This window comes from Pholcus phalangioides, unplaced genomic scaffold (assembly GCF_987345545.1).
Source record: "Pholcus phalangioides strain wild (caught in Gottingen) unplaced genomic scaffold, Ppha-v1.0 ptg000001l_1, whole genome shotgun sequence".
In the NCBI taxonomy this organism is placed as follows: domain Eukaryota; kingdom Metazoa; phylum Arthropoda; class Arachnida; order Araneae; family Pholcidae; genus Pholcus; species Pholcus phalangioides.
The window spans coordinates 17099287-17124852 of record NW_028301594.1 but is presented as its reverse complement, the minus strand read 5'-3'; the positions used below and the strand labels follow the sequence as shown (position 1 = coordinate 17124852).

General features: G+C 39.0%; 1 protein-coding gene across 1 annotated transcript in view; it reads left to right on the top strand.

The window, feature by feature from the left end:
- The window catches only part of LOC149089987 (uncharacterized), a 70811-nt gene extending 50566 nt beyond the window's left edge, over positions 1-20245 (top strand). The window contains exon 6 of the mRNA XM_089231785.1: positions 4556-20245. Coding sequence (XP_089087911.1) covers positions 4556-19974 — 15419 coding nt within the window. The 3' untranslated portion in view covers positions 19975-20245. The remainder of the gene's footprint in view (positions 1-4555) is intronic.
- Positions 20246-25566: the final 5321 nt, after the last annotated feature.

Below are 25566 nucleotides of genomic sequence, written 5' to 3'. Positions count from 1 at the left end.
TGATTTAAGGTGATTTCAGTTCAAAATAAATCAGAATTAATTAATTTAATCAGTTATTAATCGGAATTTTTTTTTTCGGAATTAGCGGAGAAAGTCATTTCAGAACTAATCAAAATTGATAATTAATAAAAGAAATAATTTCAGAATAAATCACTTTTAAATTATTTTTGTCCCTGTTTAACTCGGGGCCCCCATTGGCCTACCCCCCCCCCCCACCTTGTATTGATACGTCGCCAAATCACATCAGTTTGTGGCCCGCGGAATTCAGGTGAAGTTTCAGTTTCACCCGCAGTGTCTGAATGGCTGAAGATCCCCGATTTAATGCCTCTTTTTTAACGTTGTTCAGCCAAAATTCATCAAAATTGTACACCACTTGATATGAATTGTGTTGCTCACCCTCTGGGAACAGATTTTTTTAGAATAATTGTTTCCGAAAATTCCGATAAAAATCGATTTTCCTAATACCATAGAAATGATCAGCAAAATTTTGGAAACGGTTTCGTAACTGGTGATCAGTAACTGTTCCCTTAAATCAGGCCCTGAGCCTGGTCAAGAAATTTTACAGTGATGCCGATTCCAGAACGGTGGGGATAATGTAGCAGAGCTAAGATCCTATGTGAAGATTGGTGATTAAGTTGTAATTTGTAGTCATTTTTATGAATGCAAAATAGATTTATTAGATAATTCGAACTTTCTTTTCTGACGAATTCCCCCCCCCCCCTCCTTTTTTTTAGCTTCACTTCAAATTAACCAAGTTCGACTGTATTTAATAGATGGCAGCACCCGTGATGCTCCCTTTGAATTTTTGTTTGTTTCTTTAAAGCAAAATATATCCGATAGAGGGCAGCAGTGTATTTTCATGTGTTTGTGCTTCAAACATTTTTTTTTTATCCTATAAGATAGAATGATTGATTTTGATAATAAAAATAAGTATTTAAAGATTTCTAGAATCACCAACTTAAGGATTGTTCTTTTTTGACTTTATAATAGCTAAGATATAGAAACAGCATATCGCGGCAAGATTTTAAAGTAGTGTTTTTCTAAATTAGTTATTAATACGGTGACCATACATCCCGTATTCCCCGGATAGTCCGGTTTTTTCTGTTTTTTTGGTTGTCCGGACTTTTATTTTTGTGAAAATATCCCGGTTTTTGACGTATTTTCAATGAAGTCAACGTGCCTTTTTTATTGTTCAAATCGACGATTAAAATTATCTTTCAAACTCAGAAATTAATTACTACAAACAAGAAGATATTTAACTCACACATTTTTCTTCTTTTTTAATTAACCGTGGCACTTCATTTCCTGAGATTGGCGACTTTTCTGTGATTTTATCACCAGTTGGCATCTCTGCTTACTTTTGGCATCATTCTAGCGATAATTGGCAATGTCCCGTATTTCGTAGCTCAATTTTCCGTATTTTTCTCGAACAAATATGGTCAGCCTAGTTATTAAAGCATGAGCTGTAAAAGTCTCATCTACGGCACACTAATATATTAAAGTAGGATTACCAGAGAACTTTCTTTAGAAGGACAGGACATGTCCCCGTTTTAAAGAGATACTAACCCCCGGTCCGGCAAACATAGTTCGCCATACGGGGTTCCCCGAAGGGAGCATTTATTTCCTCCACAAAAAAAAAAATCAACTTTACATCTTACCCCAGGGAGCAACCATTAGCAACCAGCGAGCAGCAATTTAGTGTCCCTGGGGTTTATAATAATTGCTTCACTTAAGTATTATATTTCAGACTGTAATTATATCACACTGTAGATATATATTCACATATCATCACATGAGTCCGACAATCATTTGATCTTTCAACATAAAAAAAGAGAAAAAGAAAAAAAATCCTACACACACACATCAGGTCAGCTGAAATATACAAAGCAAATCAGTCCGTCAATCAGCTGACTTTGCACGAGATCGAAGAAAACTGTAATACAAGTTATATTTCAGTCGATTTTATGCATTATAACTTACAGTATTAGATATTAACATATATTTTATGTGCACTGCAACACACATGCTATCACGAACTAGAAGTTTACATATTTTCGTAAAAAATCATGTCCCCGTTTTAATGTCATTTCAAACGTCCTCCTACGTTTTGGAAAAATTTTGTTCTTTACTTTTGTCCTCCCCTTTTTTTTCAGGTTTCTAAATTTTTTTTTTTCACTGTCAAACACACATCTCTTCATTGACATGATTGTTCTTATGTGTTTTTTTCCCACATGTTTACACGCTTTGACAAATCACCGTCGAAATTCCCAGAGATCAAATTGCCTCCAAGAACGGCAGATGCTATTCTAACCATAGCTCAGCTTGCCCCAAGGTAATATATATAAAAGACAAGAGACAATGTTCTTTGCCTAGGGAAACCTCACCATGCTCTATGCAAAGACCACAATAAAACTGACCAGTCGTAGGAAAACTATTTAGTAACTGCGCATGCACTGTAAGCATTCCTCTGGGGAAATTTCTAACGAATTGGTACATGCCGGTGTGTGTGTCTGTGTATGCGGCCCCTAACATATTTATGTTGTCAGTGAAATGCTTGTTTCGTGTTCTTGCTGGTGCTGCCGTCTGCTTCCTATGTTTTGAAAGGAAGATAGTAAATCCTTGGATTTTTCGTGTTATGTAAGAGTTAAGTCGAGGAGACTCTTTCGAATCGTGTCTGGCATTCGTGTCTTGAAATTGGAAAACCCGTGACAACTTTCCCCAGTTTCCGCCCTGGAACGAGTAACACTTGTTCGCCACTTGGCGATCGTGGGGGCATCATGATGAACTCGCATGAGCAGGATCCGGGTTCGAGCCCGCGTTGATGGCACAATTGTGGTCGGTTCAAGTTAATTTTATGCGGCTTTGAAACTTCGAGTCGCGAATACGAGCCTTTTCCCACTTGGACAAATCTCTCCATATAGAGTAGGCAGACCTAAAAAAACACTTGGACGATACTCATGATACTTACATAGCACTTGTAACTCCGTTAAAACTGTTACAAGGCTCGGTCCTTTTCATTTCAAAACATGGGAGACGGATGGCAGCACCACTATAACACGAAGCCTGCATAATACTGACGACATGAATACGTTAGAGTCACACATATACAGAGTGTTGCCTTGAAGTGACGACAAACTCAGAGGGGTGATGTTAGGCACCAAGAAAGAGAAAAATTGCCAGATAACATGGTATCACAAACAACGTTTAGTAGGTGAAAATCGCAAATATATTTATGAACGACATGACGTCGACTGGGACAAAAAAAGGCCAGTAATAAGTAGAAAAAAAACTTATTTGATAGCATCACATTACAACACAGCCTGTGGTGTACAAAATAAAGTACAATTATAAGTACAAAATAAGTATAAAAAACTAAAACAAATAAGGGGCCATTCAAGTATTACGTAAGCAGATTTTCAGCCATTTTTGACCCCCCCCCCCCTCCCTTGTCAGTAAAAGTCAGCAAAACACTTCCCGGTATGCACCAGTTTGCTCGAAATTTCTAAGAGGAATGTTCACGAGGTGCATGTGTGATTAAGTAGTACAGTCAACAATTGGTTTACGAACAATAAAAAATTATTCGGCTTGCGAAGTAATTCCGATTTATGAACACGCGAAACGGTCTAAATCCTAGAAGAAGTATATTTCAGAAGTCTGAGAATAAAATTTTTGTTTTACCAACAGAATTTGGTTGAAGAATTATATTTCATCAGAGTATAATTTCCACAACTAAATACAGCTCCTCTTATCCAGCCCATAGATAAGCAGTTTATTTCAAACTTTATGAAGCTCTGAAGCAAACTACTTTTCAGATAGTTTGCAATAATATCTGATATAGAACTAACAATCTCAGTGTAACTTCTGAAAACATTATTTTATCATCCCACATTGCATAGCTCTTATTTACAAAGCTTGGCAACTAGTGTCTTAAAGAACTATCAATTTTGGTTGGGGGTATAATTACTGGCCAGATGGTGTGGCAAACGTAGATTTTGCAGCTTTAACAGGAATGAGGAAATTAATTACGATTCGATTATAGATGATTGTAGACCAGGATTATAGATGATACATATTCACGAAACCAGACAAACGATGTCCTTGAATCGTCATTCCGTTTACATTTCATCTCTTTCGAATTGCGGTAATGTTTTTCGGTGTTGGTTTCATGATAACCATATTGGTTATGCACACAGGACCAGCACAGAGTAAAAAGTTCGCACTAAAAATCTTCGGAATCCCCGGAACGGATTTATTCATTTTACATTGATTCCTATGCGAAAACTTATTTCAGTTTGAAAACAATTTGGTTTACGAACGGATTTCAGGAACCCATTAAGTTCGTAAACCGAGAGTTGACTGTAGTGACAATCGGTGAAAAAACTAAGAATGGTCATGCGACATTGCTTCAGGAAATATCGTCCAATGGGAGAAATTTAAAGTGCAAAAATTCAAGTTGCTGATCACAATCGTATCAGAAACTGTTTCCAGTGCAAAATAGTTGAAGATTAAAGCAAGCACTTGTCTATATTTAATAGTTGTTCACTCTAACTTTCAGGTACATCACCACCTGCCACGATTTTCACCACTGAAACAACATCTACGACAAGGGACGATAGCTTGGTGGAGTCATTCTATAATCTGACAACGCTGCATCTCGAAAAGTTCACGGGTGATGGTACTCGTATCACAATAGAAGATGTTCGTCCAACCAGCTCCAGTGTCGAGGGCGAGACCGAAACTGCAAAAGTAGAAACTGTCACAGACGCTTTTACCGAAGAGAGTAGCACTGAAAGTTCTTCGTCAACAACACCTTCGAATGACGGCGATGATGACTCCAGAGTGACCGTAACATTCACATTAGACTACGACTCAACCACTGAACAGACAATGTTGACAGATTGGCTGGCGACGACTGTGTCTGGATGGGTACCAACTTTCGTAACGGGAGGAATATCCTTTGGGGGATTCGGTGCTTCGTTGAACTGGAACACGGAGAAGCCATCTACTCTTTCAGTGTCAATCTCTGGGAGTGATACTAATTATGGATTCGAAGAGAATTCCAACACTCACAGTTACGCATCTTCAACATCAAATGAGACAGGAGGTTTCACGACATCAAGTTTTCTACATGCATCCTCATCCAATACAGAAGAAAGTGAAACGAGTTCCTCATCGCTCGTAACACTACACGGGGGAAGTTCTCATTGGAAGGGGGATCACTCTTCGCTAGCAATAAAAGATGGTGAAGATTCCACGTCTTCGCTTGTGACTGAAGGAGAAAATTTGTCTTCTTTTGGAACAGAACAGGAGAGTCTGTCTACGCTTCGGACGAAAGAAGATCTCTCTTCAACAACTGATGAAGAAAACAATCATGTGACTGAGCTCGACCTATCATTGCTCTCCGATGAAGGAGCCCGAAATGAATATGGAAGTTCATCTTCACTACTCACGAAACTAGTAGAATCATCTACGGCACGAGCAACGTCTCTGGAAGCGTTCACGGAAGAATCAGAATCCTCTACAAAATTGGCAACAGATTATGATTCCCTGACCACAAAAAATCAATATACTAGTTCTACTGGGAAAAGTGATGGAGATGGTTCATCTCCAGTTACAGAAAAAGAAAATGATGACTCGACACATTCGAAGGAGGAAGAAAAAGAAGTTACATCAGAGGACAAAGAAAGTTCTTCAGCTTCAACCAGAAAAGAAGGTTATTCATTCTCTATTGAGCAAGAAGACGTCTTAGGTTTGAGTTATGATGAAAAGCAGAATACAACGAACAAAAATGAAGGAATTGCAGTAGAAAACCAAGAAAATGCTTCTACTATTACAGAAACTGCAGATGAAGCAAAAGACACTTTACATGCAGAAGAACAAAGCAGTTTTTCTTCCGGTTCAAATATAAAAGAGCAAGTTTCTTTAGATGGAGGAACAGATTCAGGAGCAAAAGAGAAAAATGAAATAAAAGAAACCACTGATACTGAAGAAGGTTCGTCAAATAACGTACATGAACAAGATACGTTCGATTCCAATGACGAGAATATTTCTGCATCTGAAACAGAAAGTGGTGTGGGCTTATCAGAAAATGGAGCAAGTGAAATCAAGACTCAAGCTTCAACAAATCTTGAGGAAGGTTCGGTTTCTGAAGAGGAAGCATTCCATAAAAGAGATTCTTCTGAAAAAAATGATACCTCAAATAATGAACAAAATGAAATAGAAAAGAAATCCGATTCTTCAGATGCGGTAGAAAATGGAAATGTTTCCTCTGATTCTGCAACTGATTTTGAAGAAGAGAAAACCAGAAAAAATGGTGAAAAAGAAAGTGACGAGGACATTGTAGATGCCGATCAAAAACAAACAAGCACGTTAGATATAAAGCATAATGAAGGCAGTTTCTCCGATTCACTAGAATCAGGAGATGATTTTTCGAACTCAGAAAAACTTCAGGAAACGAAAGACTCTTCTCTAGACACTGAAAACGGATCGTATGCTTCATTTGAAAAGCAGAAGGAAGACTCTCAATTTGACAAACAGAACGCTGGTGCTTCTGAAACAAAACAAAAAGAGGGAAGTTCCTTTGATTCAACTACATCGGATGAAGATTCTACAATGTCTGAAACTGATATAGAAACGGAACAAAATTCTTTAGTAACTGAAAATAACAAACAGAAAGGAGCTGAAATTTCAGATGATGAGCAGAAGGAACCAAACACTTCAGACGACAAAGGGCAAAAAACTGATACCATAAATCACGAAGCCGAGAATGCTGATGCTTCAGAAACAAAACAAAAAGAAGGCAGTTCAGATGTTTCATCTGATTCGAATACATCAGAAGATATTGGAGTTTTTGAAACAAGTGAAGAAAAGAAAGACACTTCTGAGGCAAGTGAAGAAAAGAAAGACACTTCTGAGGCAAGTGAAGAAAAGAAAGACACTTCTGAGACAAGTGAAGAAAAGAAAGACACTTCTGAGACAAGTGAAGAAAAGAAAGACACTTCTGAGATAAGTGAAGAAAAGAAAGACACTTCTGAGATAAGTGAAGAAAAGAAAGACACTTCTGAGACAAGTGAAGAAAAGAAAGACACTTCTGAAACAAGTGAAGAAAAGAAAGAAACAAGTGAAGAAAAGAAAAACACTTCTGAAACAAGTGAAGAAAAGAAAGAAACAAGTGAAGAAAAGAAAGACACTTCTGAAACAAGTGAAGAAAAGAAAGACACTTCTGAAACAAGTGAAGAAAAGAAAGAAACAAGTGGAGAAAAGACAGAAACAAGTGAAGAAAACAAAGAAACAAGTGAAGAAAAGACAGAAACAAGTGAAGAAAAGACAGAAACAAGTGAAGAAAAGACAGAAACAAGTGAAGAAAAGACAGAAACAAGTGAAGAAAAAACAGAAACAAGTGAAGAAAAGACAGACACTTCTGAAACAAGTGAAGAAAAGACAGACACTTCTGAAACAAGTGAAGAAAAGAAAGAAACAAGTGATGAAAAGACAGACAATTCTGAAACAAGTGATGAAAAGACAGACAATTCTGAAACAAGTGATGAAAAGACAGACAATTCTGAAACAAGTGAAGAAAAGAAAGAAACAAGTGAAGAAAAGACAGACACTTCTGAAACAAGTGAAGAAAAGACAGACACTTCTGAAACAAGTGAAGAAAAGAAAGACATTTCTTCTGAGACAAGTGAAGAAATTAAAGACAGTTCTTTTGAAACAAATGAAGAAGAGAAAGACAGTTCTTCTGATACAAATGGAGAAGAGAAAGGAAGTTCTGAAGCAAATGAAAAATATAGTTCTTCTCAAATAGAAGAAAAATATTTATCTTCAAATGAAAAAGAAGGAAGTTCTTCTGATTCGAGTGCAGCGGAAAAAGGTTTTTCGATTTTTGATACAGAAGAAGAAGCGAATGAAAGTTCTTCAAAAACCAAAAAAGGATCAGATAATAAGCAAAAAGAAGATGATACTTCCGACGACAAACTAAAAGAAGCAGTAACTTCAGATGACAAGCAGATGGAAGCAGACACTTCAAAGACAATAGAAAAAGAAGGTATTTCTTCCAATACGAATGAATCAGAACGTCCTTCAGTATCTGTAACAGATGATGCAATGAAAGACAGTTTATTACAAACCGGAAAAGACTCACACACTTCTGACGACAAAGATAAAAAAACTGAAACAGAAGAAAACAAGGAGGAAGGATCAGAAACTTCAAGAACAAAACAAAAAGAAAGCTATTCCTCCGATTCTAATAAATTAGAAGAAGGTTCCTCACTTTCTGAAAAAAATGAAAAAGAGGGACAGAGTTCTTCAGAAACGGGAAAAGAGTCACACACTCTACTTGACAAACAGGAAGAAGCCGACACTTCAGAAGCAAAACAGAAAGAAGGGAGTTCTTCTGATTTTAATATATCAGAAAAAGATTCCTCAGCTTTTGACACAAACAAAGATGCAGAAGTCAGTTCTTCAGAAAACAAAAAAGGATCAACAAACAAACAAAAAGAAGATGAAACTTCAGATGACAAACAGAAAGAAACAGACACTATAGATGACAAACAGGAAGACGCGGACTCTTCAGAATCAATACAAAAAGAAGGTAGTTCTTCTGATTCTAGTAAATCAGAAGATTCTTCTGTTTCTATCGGAGATGTAAAAACGAAAAGCAGTTCTTCAGAAACCGGAAAAGACATACATACTTCTGACAGCAATGCAAAAAACACTGATGCTACGAATGACAAAGAAGAAATATTTGACGCTTCAGAAACAAAAGAAAAAGATACTTCTTCCGATTCAAATAAATCAGAAGAAAGTTCATCAGTTTCTGAAGCAAGTGAAGAAGAGAAAGACAGTTCGTCTGAAACGAGCGAAGAAGCGAAAGACAGTTCGTCTGAAACGAGCGAAGAAGAAAAAGACAACTCTTTAGAAACAGGAAAAAAGCCGTACATTTCTGATGACAATCATAAAGAAGCTGATATCTCAGAATCAAAGCAAGAAGAAGGCAGTTCTTCTGATTCGAATGAATCGGAAAAGGTTTCTTCTATTTCTGAAACAGATGAAGAAGCAAGGGACAGTTCTTTAGAAACCAGAAAAGGCTCAGATATCAAACAAAAAGAAGATGAAACTTCAAATGGACAGAAACAAACAGTCACATCAGATTACACGCAGGTGGAAGCAAACACTTCAGACACAAGACAAAAGGAAGACAGTTCTTCCGATTCAAATGAATCAGAAAGCACTTCATCATCTCTAACCGGTGAAGACAGTTCTTCAGACATCGGAAAAAAGTCGAACATTTCAGATGGCAAAGAGAAAGAAATTGGAACAACAGATGACGAGGACGTGGAATCAGAAGCCTTAACAACGAAACAAAATGAAGGTAGTTCCTCCGATTTAAATAAATCGGAAAAAGATTCTTCAGTTTCTAAAAAAAGTGAAAAAGAGCAAGAGCTTCGCGACACCATATCCGCATCCATTGAGAATAAGGTAATTGCCCAAGGTGAATTAGCAAAAGCTCCGTCTAAAATCGTTATTGATGCTGACAAAGATGATAACACTTCAAGCACCTCATCATCCTCCGAAGACGATCATGATTCTCAGGATGAAGGTGACAAGAAAACTGCAGGAGATGATCAGGATACTCTGGAAGAAAGTGCCGAGAAAACTGAAGGAGATGATCACGATTCTCAGAAAGAAGGTGTAGTGAAAACAGCAGGGGATGATCAGGATTCTAAGGAAGAAGGTGCTGAGAAAACTGCAGAGGATGATCATGACTCTCAGGAAGAGAGTACCAGGAAAACCGATTCCGATGATGAAACGTTTCACGACACAATATCCACATCTATTGAGAAAGAGGTTATCGCACAAAGTGAATTAGCCAAAGCTGCATCGGAAACCATTGCTGAAGCTGAAAAAGGAGACGTTGACACTTCAAGCACATCATCAAGTGATGATCATGATTCTCAAGCAGAAGGTGCTGAGGAAACTACAACGGATGGTCACGATTCTCAGGAAGAGGGTGCTAAGAAAACCGCAGGAGGTGATCATGATTCTCAGGAAGAAGGAACTAAAAAAACCAATTCCGCTTATGACACGATTAGTGAAAAAATCACCACTTCTATTGAGCAAGAGGTCATTGCCCAAGGTGAATTAGCCAAAGCTGTATCTAAAACCGTTACTGAGGATAACAAAGAAAATTATGACGCTTCGAGTACCTCATCCTCATCATCAGGTGATCACGAGTCTCAGGAAGAGGGTGCTGCGAAAAAAGATTCTAGCGACACAATTCACGACAATCAAAGGACTGACAAAAATTCTGACTCGTCCACTAATGAGTCTTCTGATCAAGCAATCGAAGAAAAAAATTCTGGGAACTCTTCAGAAGCAGAGAAAAACGAAGGCACTTCGGAGGCAGAACAAAAAGAATCTGGAGACTCAGCACAAGGAGAAGAAAGCGAGAAAAATTCTAGCGTATCTGAGGAAGCTGTAAATATGGAACAAAATCTCTGGAAGACTGTAAACGAAGCAGTATCAGATGCCAATCAAAGAGAAGATGGTATTTCGGTACAAGAACACTCTTCTTCTGATTCGAACGAATCAAAAATAGACTCCGCAGATTCGGAAAAAAATGAAGCAATGGAAGAAAACACCATTGCAAAGAAAGAATCAGAAAATTCAGGAGCGGGAAAAAACGAAAGCACATCGGTAAAAGTGAAAGAGAATACTGTTGATTCTGTAAAGAAGGAAAATACCTTTCAAACTGAACATGGAGCTTTTTTTTCAGCTGCGAATGAAAAACAATCTGACGGATCGAATTCAGAGAGCAAAGAATCAGAAATTTATGATTTGGACCAAAAAGTGAACTCATTTTCCGATTCAGCCGCATTAGAAGAAGGTTCCAAAAATAACGAAGGGAGGGAAGGAATCTCTTTGAAAACAGAAAAAGAATCTGACACATCTGATGCAGAGAAAAAAGAATCTGCCATTTCTCATGCTGAGAATGAAGAAACTGACACTTCCCATGATGAGAACGAAGAAATTGACACTTCCCATGATGAGAACGAAGAAATTGACACTTCTGATGCAGAGAAAGAAGAATCTGACACCTCTGATGCGGAGAATAAAGATTCCACCACTTCTGACGCAGAGAGAAAAGAATCTGACTCTTCTGATGCGAAAGAAAAAGAAGGTTCTTATTACTCAATAAACTCCGAAAAAGATTCTTCGAGCCCTGGAAAAGACGAAGAAACAAGAGAAAATGACTCGAGTACTAAAAACGAAACAGACCAGTCAGAAACTGATAAAAATGCATCTAACTCTTCAAATGTCGAGCAAAATAAATCCCATTCTTCAGACGTAGAGCACGAAGATGGTAGTTCTTCCGATTCAACTGCAGAGGAAATAAACTCTGCAGATTCAGAGAAAACTGCAGAGTCAAACGATATATTCTTGAAATCTTTACTTGAGAAGCAGAAAGAAACAGACAGTTCAGATGAGAAGCAAGAAAAAGATGCTTTGGATCAGAAGAGCGAAACAGGTGCTTCAGACGAGAAGAGCGGAACAGAAGCTTCAATTACTGACAATAAAGAAAGCACGTTCTGGAACTCGGTTAAGTTGGCAGAAGATTCTGTAGATGCTGAAAATGGGGAGAAAACTGAAGATACCTCAGGTGAAGAAAAGGGGGACATCTCTTCAATAGAAAATGAAGGAAGTAGCAGTTCAACTACTGGTTCAGCAAATGAAGGGGCCAGTCCATCAGATTCAAACAAACTAGAAGAAGATTACTTTAACACCAAAGGAAATGAAAGCGTGCAAGATCTTGCTAAAACCGATGAGGAAGATGACTCCTCTGATATTGTGAAAGAAGAGGACGATTCTTCTAATGTTAAGAAAGATGACGTCTCCTCTGATATAGAAGATGACAATTCTTTGAATGTGAAAAAGGACAATTCTTTGGATGTGAAAAAGGACTATTCTTCTGAATCGACAAAACACGATCAAGACTGTTCAGATGTGGAGGACGATAAATGCAGTTCTTTGGACTCACCAAAACTAGAAGAAAAGGAAGGTGGTTCTAACTCAGCAGGGATAGAAATAAAAAGTTCAACAGGAAAAGAAGATGCACATCAGGAACAGAATACAGACTCTGACTCAAGTGCCAATGTAAGCATAGTTAATTCCACTACTTCAGAAAAAGAAGGTGTGAGCCCTACTGTGCTAGGATCTGAAGAGGAAAATGAAATGTCAAATGCGGGACAGCAACAGAATGAAGCATCACCAAACTATTCAGATACTTCTGCGCCTGATATATCTTACATGTCATCATTTTCTTCGAGTACGAACATAGATTCTGAAGACTCTTCGTATGCTTCGATTGCATCTCATCAGGTTGTAGAAAAATCAAATGGCTTCTACGGTTACGGATATGACTCTGGCGGAAAGCAAGATTCGGTAATCAGTGACGATGATTCAACGACCTCCTCTGAATACTTGAAGAATTCCGAAGGTTATGATAATTGCCCAGAAAAAACGATCGGTAGTGACAAGGTAGGTGAATCTCGAAGTCGATCACAACTGTGCGACACAAACAAAGATACCAAGAATTCAATTTCTTCGGAAACAGATACATCAAAAGGTATGGACAAAGATGAAAATGAAACAAAAGCTTTAGATGATGATGCTGAAGAAGAGCATAAAGTAAATGGCAGCCGTGACGAAAACATAGAGTTACTGAATGATTCCACTGAAAGTAAAGCTTCTGTAATGGAATCGGATCTGCATAATAGAACAGTCTTTGTTGACACAACGGTCGCTGAAACGGAAGGAAATGGTCAAGAGATTTCGAAAAGCGGTTCCGTACCAAAAGAGGAAGATTCCAGTTCAGCGACAGGCTCTGAATTCCACAGCAATGAACAACATCAATACACCAGCAATGAAAAACGAGTGCTATCCTCCAGCTATCGAGATATCGCATTCGTACTAGGCATAGAGGAAGACGCCGATTATGACTATCATCTTAGAAATCAGGAAGAGCATGATCATGCATCAAATGAAGAAGGCGGCAGCATTGACACAGATCACAGTCAGACCGCAATAACCTCAACGGAACATATGGCATCAGACAAGGAAGAAACTGAAAAGGCAGAGTATTCTGAAGTCAAATCAGCTGAGAGCTTTCAGTCTGATGAAACAAAAAAATTGAATGCAAAAGATTCGGATTCAAACCAAAAATCCAACCATAAAAATGCTGAAAAAGATTTGTCCCTTGAATACACTGAATCAGACACAACAGAAGGTTCGAATTTGAATACATCGATATCTATTGGAGGTAAGGAAGCTAAAGACGAAACTAACTCCAACACTTCTACGGAAATTGAAGATGAAAATGAAGATCAAACAAATACTCTCCTCAACAGTTCTGGCGATACGGTCCAGTCTGATGAGGCAATGAGTACAGGAATGAGCGAAGAAAATGAGCAATCAGCAATCGCACAGGAAGGTTCTGTTATAGATACGCATAAAAACAACTCTAATTATGATGGAAGTGCCTCGGCATTGACTAAAAATCAAGCAGAAGCAAGAGAGAAATCTAAAGGTGAAGAAGATTCAAACATCTCAACGCCAGATGGTCAAAAGGAATCAGAGAGAACTGTGGTTAACACCGAAGGTGATGAGAAGAAGAAAACTGATTTAAACATATCCGCATCCATTGAGAAAGAGGTAATGGCCCAGGGTGAACTAGCGAAAGTTGTATCTAAACTAGTTACTGAAAGAGGTGACGGCACTTCACGGTGCTCATCATCATCGGAAGATGATCACGAGTGCCAGGAAGAGGGGACCAAGAAAACTGATTCCGAAAGTAACACGATTCGCGACAACATATCCACATCTACTGAGAAAGAGGTCATCGCACAAGATGAATTAGCAAAATCTGCATCTAAAATCGTTACCGAAACTAACAAAAGAGATGATGACACTTCAAACACCTCATCATCAGGAGATGATCACGATTCTCAGAAAGAAGGTTCTAAGAATACAACAGAGGATGATCACGATTCTCAGGAAGAAGGTGCTAACAAAACTGCAAGGGATGATCACGATTCTCATGAAGAAGGTGCTGAGAAAACTGCAGAGGATGATCACGATTCTCAGGAAGAAGGTTCTAAGAAAACTGCAGAGGATGATCATGATTCTGAGGAAGAAGGTGCTAAGAAAACTGCAGCGGATGATCACGATTCTGAAGAAGAAGGTGCTAAGAAAACTGCAGAGGATTATCGTGATTCTCAGGAAGAAGGTTCTAAGAAAACTGCAGAGGATGATCACGATTCTCAGGAAGAAGGTTCTAAGAAAACTGCAGAGGATGATCACGATTCTCAGGAAGAAGGTTCTAAGAAAACTGCAGAGGATGGTCACGATTCTCAGGAAGAAGATGCTGAGATAACTACAGCGAATGATCACGATTCTCAGGAAGAAGATTCTAAGAAAACTGCAAGGGATGATCACGATTCTCATGAAGAAGGTGCTGCGAAAACTACAGAGAATGATCACGATTCTCAGGAAGAAGGTGCTAAGGAAACCGCAGAGGATGGTCGCGATTCTCAGGAAGAAGGTTCTAAGAAAACTGCAGAGGATGGTCACGATTCTCAGGAAGAAGATGCTGAGATAACTACAGCGAATGATCACGATTCTCAGGAAGAAGATTCTAAGAAAACTGCAAGGGATGATCACGATTCTCATGAAGAAGGTGCTGCGAAAACTACAGCGAATGATCACGATTCTCAGGAAGAAGGTGCTAAGGAAACCGCAGAGGATGATCGCGATTCTCAAGAAGAAGGTTCTAAGAAAACTGCAGAGGATGATCACGATTCTCATGAAGAAGGTACTAAGAAAACTGCAGAGGATGATTATGATTCTGAGGAAGAAGGTGTAAAGAAAACTGCAGCCGATGGGGACGATTCTGAGGAAGAAGGTGCTGGGAAAACCGATTCCGATGATGACACGATTCACGACAAAATATCCACATCTATTGAGAAAGAGGTCACCGCACAAGGTGAATTAGCCAAAGCTGTATCTAAAACCCTTTCTGAAGCTAAAAAAGGTGATGTTGACTCTTCAAGTACCTTATCATCATCATCAACAGATGATCATGATTCTCATGAAGAAGGTGCTGAGAAAACTGCAGAGGATTATCGTGATTCTCAGGAAGAAGGTTCTAAGAAAACTGCAGAGGATGATCACGATTCTCAGGAAGAAGGTTCTAAGAAAACTGCAGCGGATGATCACGATGTTCATGAAGAAGCTGCTAAGAAAACTGCAGAGGATGGTCACGATTCTGAGGAAGAAGGTGTAAAGAGAACTGCAGCCGATGATCACGATTCTGAGGAAGAAGGTGCTAAGAAAACTGCAGAGGATGATCACGATTCTCAGGAAGAAGGTTCTAAGAAAACTGCTGAGGATGATCACGATTCTGAGGAAGAAGGTGCTAAGAAAACTGCAGCGGATGATCACGATTCTGAAGAAGAAGGTGCTAAGAAAACTGCAGCGGATGATCACGATTCTCAGGAAGAAAGTTCTAAGAAAACTGCAGAGGATGATCACGATTCTCAGGAAGAAGGTTCTAAGAAAACTGCAAAGGATGATCACGATTCTCATGAAGAAGGTGCTAAGAAAACTGCAGAGGATGATTATGATTCTGAGGAAGAAGGTGTAAAGAAAACTGCAGCCGATGATGACGATTCTGAGGAAGAAGGTGCTGGGAAAGCCGATTCCGATGATGACACGATTCACGACAAAATATCCACATCTATTGAGAAAGAGGTCACCGCACAAGGCGAATTAGCCAAAGCTGTATCTAAAACCCTTTCTGAAGCTAAAAAAGGTGATGTTGACTCTTCAAGTACCTCATTATCATCATCAACAGATGATCACGATTCTCATGAAGAAAGTGCTGAGAAAACTGCAAGGGATGATCACGATTCTCATGAGGAAGGTGTTGAGAAAACTGCAGAGGATGATCACGATTCTCAGGAAGAAGGTTCTAAGAAAACTGCAGCCGATGATCACGATTCTGAGGAAGAAGGTGCTAAGAAAACTGCAGAGGATTATCGTGATTCTCAGGAAGAAGGTTCTAAGAAAACTGCAGAGGATGGTCACGATTCTCAGGAAGAAGGTGCTGAGAAAACTACAGAGGATGATCACGATTCTCAGGAAGAAGGTTCTAAGAAAACTGCAGAGGATGATCACGATTCCGAGAAAGAATATGCTAAAAAAACTGGAGGGGATGATCGCGATTCTCAGGAAGAAAGTGATGAGAAAGCTGCAGAGAATGATCACGATTCTCAGGAAGAAAGTGATGAGAAAGCTGCAGAGGATGGTCACGATTCTCAGGAAAAGGGTGCTGGGAAAACCGATTCCGATGATGACACGATTCAAGACAAAATATCCACATCTATTGAGAAAGAGGTCACCGCACAAGGTGAATTAGCCAAAGCTGTATCTAAAACCCTTTCTGAAGCTAAAAAAGGTGATGTTGACTCTTCAAGTACCTCATCATCATCAAGAGATGATCACGATTCCCAGGAAGAAGGTACTAAGAAAACTGCAGAGGATGGTCGCAATTCCCAGGAAGAAGGTGAGGAGAAAACTGCAGAGGTTGATCACGATTCTGAGGAAGAAGTTGTTAAGAAAACTGAAGGGGATGATTACGAATCTGAGAAAGAAGGTGCTGAGAAAACTGCAAGGGGGAATCACGATTCTCTGGAAAAGGGTACCATCATAACCGATTCCGATGATGACACTATTCACGACAAAATATCTGCATCTGTTGAGAAAGAGGTCATCTCTGAAGGTGAATTAGAAAAAGCTGCATCCAAAATCGTTGCCGAAACTAACATACGAGATAATGACACATCAAACACCTCATCGTCATCGTCAGGAGATGACCACGATTCTGAGAAAGAAGGTACCAGGAAAACCGATTACGAAAATGACAAGATTCACGACAAAATATACACATCTATTGAGAAACAGGTCATTGCCCAAGGTGAATTAGCGAAAGCTGTATCCAAAACCGTTACTGAAGCTAGCAAAGGAAAACATGACACTGCAGAAACCGAATCATCTACAAAAGATTCATCGTTATCCGAAGATGAATCTGAGAGTAAAAACCTTTATATAAACTCAGAAGATTCTGTACGAAAGAACGAATCTTCTGGCATGTCTGCAAGCACTGAAAATTCCAAAGATAATGTGGTTTCGGGTGAAACGGTGAGCGCAGAAAAAGTTGAGGGAGCATCTACCATAGAAGAAAGCTCAACTGATGAACTGAGAGTTTCAAACGCGATGGAAGTGTCCACTTTAGGTAGCGTAGCAAAAACATCTGGTGAAGCTAACGAGTTAAAAACTAGTGAAAACTCATCCGAACTGAACAACACTGATTTCTTCAGCATCGACAGACTTGGAGAAAGTTTCATCAAAGTGTTACTAAACGCAAGTTCAGAATACTCAAAGAAAGACTACGGATTTCGCAATGTTTCTAATTCAATACGCGAGGGAGGTGCGCTGGTCTTAAAAGATTCTGAAGGGTCTGGGCTACACCAAACAGCTGAATCAGCAGATACGGCAACGCTGATAGTCAAAGGGCTAGCGAACACGAGCACACAAGACGCGAATGCACAAGTAGATGAACAAACTTCCGATAATGTGGCGAATGACGCGCAGGGTGGAATTATCGAAGACGTAGATCGTCTACCAGCTGAACATCGGGAAGATGATGATCGGCTTTTAACGGACTTTGGGAGAACCTCATACAATGAGAGCGGCATCGTCAACTCGACTGACGAGACTAAAGCAGGAACTTCAGACGTCATAGAAGAAGGAAGCCAGATAAACGAACTGAAAAAAGAAGAAGCTACTGAATTAGAAATTGATGTTCAATCGGGGAGCACAAACGATTCAAAATATGACGAAGAAATTGAACAACAGCTTCGAGAAAAATCCACAACCAATGTACGTGACTCCGCAAGCACTTCTTCATCGTTGCAACTCGCGGACCGAGTACAAGCTTTCGTCTTGTCCACTTCATCAGAAGAGGCAAGTGCTTACGAAAAGTCCGTACACAAGACCGCATATTCAGCCGATTACTGGAATTCAAAAGCGGAAGCCGAGAAGAAAATTATGAAATTGGACGAGTTTCGTTCTCGCGGTTCATCTGTTTACGACGAAGAAAAAACCGACAGTCATAAAGTAATAAAACACGGTGAACACTCCCTGTTCGGTTCCGAGTCAACCAGTAAAAAAGCTTCTGACGAGTCACATGAACATTCCAGTGAAGAAAGCAACGCTACCGGAGGAGCTCAGCAATCAGACAGCAGTGAAGAGTCTATGGCAGAGGCATCCGTGTCATCCAAGAAACACAACGAAGGGAGTTCTTCTGAACACACTCATGGACTGAATAAAGAAGGAGCTTCTGAATTAGATATCGATGTTCACTCTGGGAGCACGAACGATTCAAAATATGACGAAGAAAGTGAACAACAGCAGCGTGAAAAATCCACAACCAATGTACGTGACTCCGCAAGCACTTCTTCATCGTTGCAACTCGCGGACCGAGTACAAGCTTTCGTTTTGTCCACTTCATCAGAAGAGGCAAGTGCTTACGAAAAGTCCGTACACAAGACCGCATATTCAGCCGATTACTGGGATTCAAAAGCGGAAGCCGAGAAGAAAATTATGATAAAATTGGACGAGTTTCGTTCTCGCGGTTCATCTGCTTACGACGAGGAAAAAGCCAACAGTCATAAAGTAATAGATGCCGGCAAACAGCCCACGTTCGGTTCCGAGTCGACCAGTGAAAACGCTTCTGACGAGTTGCATGAACATTCTGGTGAAGAAAGCACCACAGCCGAAGGAGCGCAGCAATCCGACAGCAATGAAGAATCTGAAGATGAGTCATCCGCGTCGTCTGAGAAAGACAACGAAGAAAGTTCTTCTGAGCACAGTCACATATCCAATCACCATGTTGGTTTGAGAGGTTCCCATAGATCATCGTTGGGTGGAATCTGGAGGAAACACCATAGAAAATCCGATAACCATCATGACGTCATATCAGGAAAACTTCTGTATAATTTAGGCAACATCGCTCACGATTTATCGCACGTCTCACGTTCCGGCGTGGCATTGAGATATTCTGACTCTATTGATACCACGAATACCAATCTAACCGAACACAATGTCGCTTTGGAAGGTAGCACTGCAAGTACCAAAAAACTAGATCAGGCGATTTCTGGATCAGTTGAGGGTTCCCATGGAGATTCTGAAGGACTATCGGGATTGAAATTAAGCTTGAAGGCAGAGACAGGCTTAAACTTATTTTCAACTGTGGGCGCGATCACGACGGCTGCAACCGGTACTATCAAACGGACATTGCCACCTTTACCGATACTGCTTGGAAAAGTGAATAGTTCCTCCGAAGGAAGTTCGGTAGCTGAAGAATCAAGCACAACTACGGTCGCAGCAGAAGCTTCAACAGAAAATAATGGATTCAACTTGAACCTTGATTTGAAATTAGATGAGGTTGACTTTTCGAGTTTGCGTAAAGGTGAAAAATGGAAGGCCGAATTTAGGATCGACGGAAATAGTGACTCGTCACACGAAAACACTACGGACTCTTCACATATCACCAAAAGCGACGGAGATCGACACGGAATAGAGCTTGGTGTAAAAATCCCTCTCGTCGAAGGATTTGCTGTGAAATCAGGCGATTTCCATGCTGTAACCTCGTCGTTGATCTCAGTTGAATCCGAGAATGAAACGACGTCGACCACAGAATCGTCTAGGTCTCAAAGTTCCTCTGGATCATCTTCCGAGACGGCTGAACTCGGAATAAATCTCGGATCCATAGACACCCATGACGAAACGGGGCGGCACCCACAACGATGGAGAAGACGCTACATTCGGCATAGACCTAGACACGGCCATTAATTCAAATTTAAAATTCTAAATCAATCAACCGAGAAGGCAATGGGAAAGGAATGAGTGATGGACGAGGGTGAAAGGACTTCTGCCGTAACGAATGACGACATATTTGCGAATTTTACTCATTTGTGACTTAAGCCATATCATCTTTGAAATGCATGTCTGTAATGTCGAACTTTTTTTTTGATCCTGAGTTGTATGTGTTTGTTGGGCCAAGTGAAATTCGGGCTGTGTGTGTGGAGATAAATTATTTATAATAAAAATGATCGTCAGTTTCCTTTTCTGACTCCTTTTTCTTCCTTCCCATTGTACAGGGTGTCCTGTAAGTGTGATTAGCACTGCCTTTATCCCATCAATCGTCCGTCATAAAAGTCTGATTCCAATTTAAAAAAAATGCTCAAAAGACGTTCGAAAATTACCCTGTCCCAGTTTTTCGAGTGAAAATACAGTGTGTAACAAAATAAAAAAATCTAAATTTTTATGTGGTACCCCTGTGCTCTAACTTCTAATTAGAAAGTTGTTGCCCTGTCTCTCGTGAGGCCAACAAGAAAGCATTTCATGTTTCTCAGTGCAATCTTCACTGAGATATTCGAATTCGAAAAACGGTGGAAATTTGGTAAAGAACAGCGTTAAATGCGGGAAAAATCGTTTTACAAGCATTATTTAACGTTGTTCTTTCCCAAATTTCCTCCGTTTTTCGAATTTGAATATCTCTGTGAATATTGCTTTTAGAAACGTGGAATTTTTTTGTTGGCATCAGGAGAGACAGGGCAGCAACTTTCTAACTGGAAGTTAGATCACAGGGGGGAACATATAAAAATTTAGATTTTTTTTTATTTTGTTTCACACTGCATTTTTACTCTCAAAACTGGTAAAGGGTAAATTTTGTACACCTGTTGAGCAATTTTTAAACTGGAATCATGCTTCTACGATGCATGGTTGGTGAGATAAAGGCCATGCTAGCACTTGCAGGACATCCTGTATAGTATAGTATTTCTCTAACGCAGTCATTCCCGAACGAAATGTCATAACACCCTAGAAAGAAGTTAAATATTTTTGGTACGAAATTAAATTGAACGGAAATTTTAAGATTCCCAAACAATGTATCACTCTCTTAGGGTGCCACAGAAATGCCTAGAGATCAAGTAAAGGTGCCACGAGATAATTAGCACTTTAATCTCATCAACAAAGGAGATGTAATGCCAACGTAAAACGTCTAAGAAACATTGCTCTGGACATGAAGCTTCATTCTTGCTTGCCTGCCCCACGGTGCCTATTGAAGCACGCTCTCGAGAATGTCGGAATTCCAACTCACTTGTTACTGATCGCAAACTCAAGTAAACAACTAATTAAATCGCTTGAATTACAATCATTACGTGGAGTTGTGTTTGCACATGAGGTGAATTTCATGTTGATGCTGTCTTTTTGACGATGGGCACAGACGGTGCTCACGACTCGAAAAAAAATTGACTCCTACCAACTTGTGGCATTTTATAATCACATATTCTTATATTAAAGTAATTTAACTTTAAAAAAATAATAACTTTAAATTTTTTTCAATTAAGAACTTGATTAAAAACAAATTTTTATGTAATTTATCTCAAAGTATATTTGAAACAAAAGAAGAGTATACTTTAACAATAAAATAACTCAAGTAACAAAGAAAATCAGAACTGTAGATGGCGTTTTTGATTTCCTTGTTGAAATATTAATAAGTCGACTATAACTCGTTTATAACGACCCTAATCAGCGTTGGAAATGAAAAATAAAAATCACGTGTCCCACGGACAGTGAATACAAGAACCTACTGGTCCGCAGACATTATGAGTGGTCCACTATAAACGAATCATCTCTGCGATGAATGAATAATATAATAATTAATTTTCCTAAATATATTGCCATTTAAAAGAGTGATATACCACTAAGGAGTACAAAAAGCCATAGAAGAATATTAGAACTGTAGTCGAACCTTATGAAGCCACAACTGTTCATTGTGATAATTTATCGATAAACAAGTGTGAAGGTTTGAAGAGGCATTCCTTTTTACATTACATTTCCAGAAAACATTTTGCCAAGACTCAAACAGCGGCATTGATTACGAAATAATTAAAACAAAATATCTTCACATAAATGCACGTGTTTTAAGCATATTTAGCAAAAATAAGGCATTTTCGGGTGTCAAACTGACTGACGAGATTTTTCGCTACTGGTCCCGCGGGACCATCACAATTTTTTTTTTCTCGGTGGTCCAATTCATGGATCACTGGTGATCATGGTGATCACTGGTCTCAACCAATGATTTCTTACGCTGCTAATCGTTCCTTGGAAAACAGACGTTATACTGGGAGGTCGTTATATCGAAAGTTTGAAAATAAATTTGCTTCTTAATTGGTTCAATATTTGGAAGGAATGAAAAATTATATCATACATTTCGTTATAATGTGACCAGCTGCAATGGAAATATATGAGGGTGGAAAATAATAATAGACTTCTAATTAATAATTAAAAAAAATGAGAAAATAACAGCTAATTGCATGCTCGCGCTTTAGTGCATGCAATTTTAGGTCCGAGAGTATTATGCTGCGCTTATTCCAAACAGCAATGTTGAATGACTGTAAACAAAAAAAAATTCTGATTTTTTTCAGCATGAAAATAGTTGACTTGTCTGCATCTGAAGAAAAGTGACTCATTGTGAATCCTTATCAGACGATATATCCTTATGTCGTAGTGAGGACCTTTCATAAACTCTTTCCTCAATCCATATCCCAAGAAGGGGGAGTGGATTAAGTCATGCAACAGTCGCATACAAGGTGTCTATCAGGCATCTTATTGTGTCTTTCGCCGTTATAAAATTATATAAAATACACAAGGAAACTGGATGTTATGTAGAGATGATGAATTTTTGTAAAGAAAAATTCACTTGTTCCTCTGGGGGGGGGGGGGGGGGAATCAAACCACCGTCTCCTCACAATTCGGGTGAGTGCGATACTAATACGCTGAGTTTAGATCTCAGTTTTCTCACTTAGAGCGTATATAGTTTTCTTTCCAAAAATTATCATTTCTTGATGTTATGTAGACACAATTCACCAAGATACCTTTCACCTGCGAAAGGTGTTCTATATCAGAATGGTGCGGTTAACCCTTTAAGTGGCACAACAAAAATCGCAAGCCCCCTTCAAAATGTCATCTTCCTGTATGAAGTAAGATTCCTGCCGATTTGCTAACTAAGGGGATGTACAGAAAAACGTTCCATTGAGAAATCAACTTTACAAAATAACTTTTCATTGCTAAAATAAGAGGATTTTGAGGAGGCGAGATGCATCAATGATTTATCGTGCATGCAATAAGGCCTCTCGGAGGGTAAAAGAATTCAACTATGCATGCTTGCGGTTTTGTGTGTTGCCAACTGCCAGCATAAAAACTGGCCAAGAAGGCCTTTGAAGAAGAAAATGTGTCCATGTTTGTAGATAGATATGTGTTTGCATGAATGTGTAGTGTATGTAAAAAGAACTTTTCAAATTGGTTAAAAGTCATGATCTGGCTATAAGCAGGCAAATGCCACCACAGTTCACAGAAGCAGGTCACACAATCTGCAGCTAGCAACATCTATTCCAAGCGGAATGGGGGAAAAAACATCACATGGGAGTCGTGACGCAAAAAACCCCAGCAATAACATCAAAAATACAATACAGGTAACAAAGTTCTGTTTCAACTCAGTGCATCAGAAATTAATGGAGATTTACTATTGACAAATTTTATGTAAGCAAAACAATCCAAAGTTCAAAAAGATTCTTCTCGCTCTTTTTTTTACATATTTTTCATATGTACATCATATGCAGGTCAAAGTTCAATATGCAAGTTCAATTGGGAAATATATGTGTATATACAAAATTTAATAATGAGAAGGTACTGAGTATGTAAGAAATATGAGAATAATTAAATGAGAGAATTTATGTATTAAAATACATAATAATAAAGTACATAATACGTATCAAAAATTATTGGGGATTTACTATTTATGGTTTTAAAAAAAAAACGTCTTTCCTACAATTTTTTTCATCATAGTCATTCATCTCTACATAGGCACTTGCTAGATTTTAAAAATTACAACACAACACACGTCCCTTGCAGAGCTTTCGATCTGAAATACAGGTGGCAGCACGCAAGCATGCATATTTGTGTACGTTCATGCGGAAATTCGGAAAGATCGATTCTTCGAATCTGCAACAGATGGCACCAATATGAAAACTAAATTTCCACTGCTCTTCCAAAATCAAGATAATTTGTTTCGCAATTTTTTTGCTCCATTTGTACTTAAAAAGGAAATAAATATTTCAGGGAGCGATCGAACCTGGATCAAATAGCTTTTTTGTCGGAAAATTTACTATATTGTACAAGAATCGAATTGTACAATCGAATTTCCTGTAGGATGTACATCCTACAGGAAATTCGATTGGCATGCATGAACGTATTTTAGGTGTTTCTTCGACTTCGTCTCAATGAGGCCTGACTGCCAGATAAAAGATTTTGAACTTTTTCATGTTGCTATAATTGATTCAAAATTTCATCTTTCTCTGAGAATCAAAATACAGGATTCCTAGCAACCCCCTTCCACTAGAGCAGTGTTTCCCGAAGTGGGCAATATCGCCCCATGGTAGGTGATGGAATTTTCCGGGAGGGGGGGGGGGCGATAGAATCTACAAATATAACATAGGATCCTATGGGTTCACTTGAGTCGGGGAACGATCGGAGAAAACCGAAAACCATAATTAGTGATACGGGCTTCCAGTGGGTAGTAATAACCCATCAAACCCCTCTTCATCATAACTCTACCGATTCCTGAAGCAGTAGTGCGCTTTGTAATAACGTTTAATATACAAATAATGTAGGTGAATACCTAGATTCACCTAATACCCAAAGTTCTTCAATTCCAGTTTTTTTAAAAAGAAAAATATATATAGACAGTCACACTGGCCCGAGCCAGTGGATAGAATTTTCAAAGGACTATGTCTACAATATGATGTATTGTGATTAGATGTGATTAAATGTGAGTGAATGCGGTTAATGTGAATAGATGCGATTATACGTATATGGGCAAATGTATTTATATCTTCTTAATTTACACCAACCAGGATCATAACAACAACTGCAGCTCAGCCGAAAAGAAAGCCAAAGATAGGTCACCCAAAACATACAACCTTTTTACCTTTTTTTTTATATTTTTTGAAAAACGAAATGTTATCAGAGCCAATGGTGAAGGCCAATGGTGATATTCACCGTGGTAATATGTAGGCCTATTATTTTTATTCACGAACACTGGTGTGCAGAGTCAATTCGACCCCAAGAGCTCTGTGCCATTACTTTCTGTTCCATTATTAAAACTGTTTACAGACTTGGCAACGCAGGTCTGGGCATAAGGGGTCATTCAAGTATTACGTCAGCATCGCGGGGGGGGAGGGGGAAGGGGTTTCGGATTTGCTGACTTTTGATGATAAGAGGGGAGGGAGGTTTGAAGATTGCTTACGTCATCAACCAACCCTTTTTGAAGATATGAAATATTCTAAGCTGCTAACGAAATTTTGCTGACGTGGGGGGGGG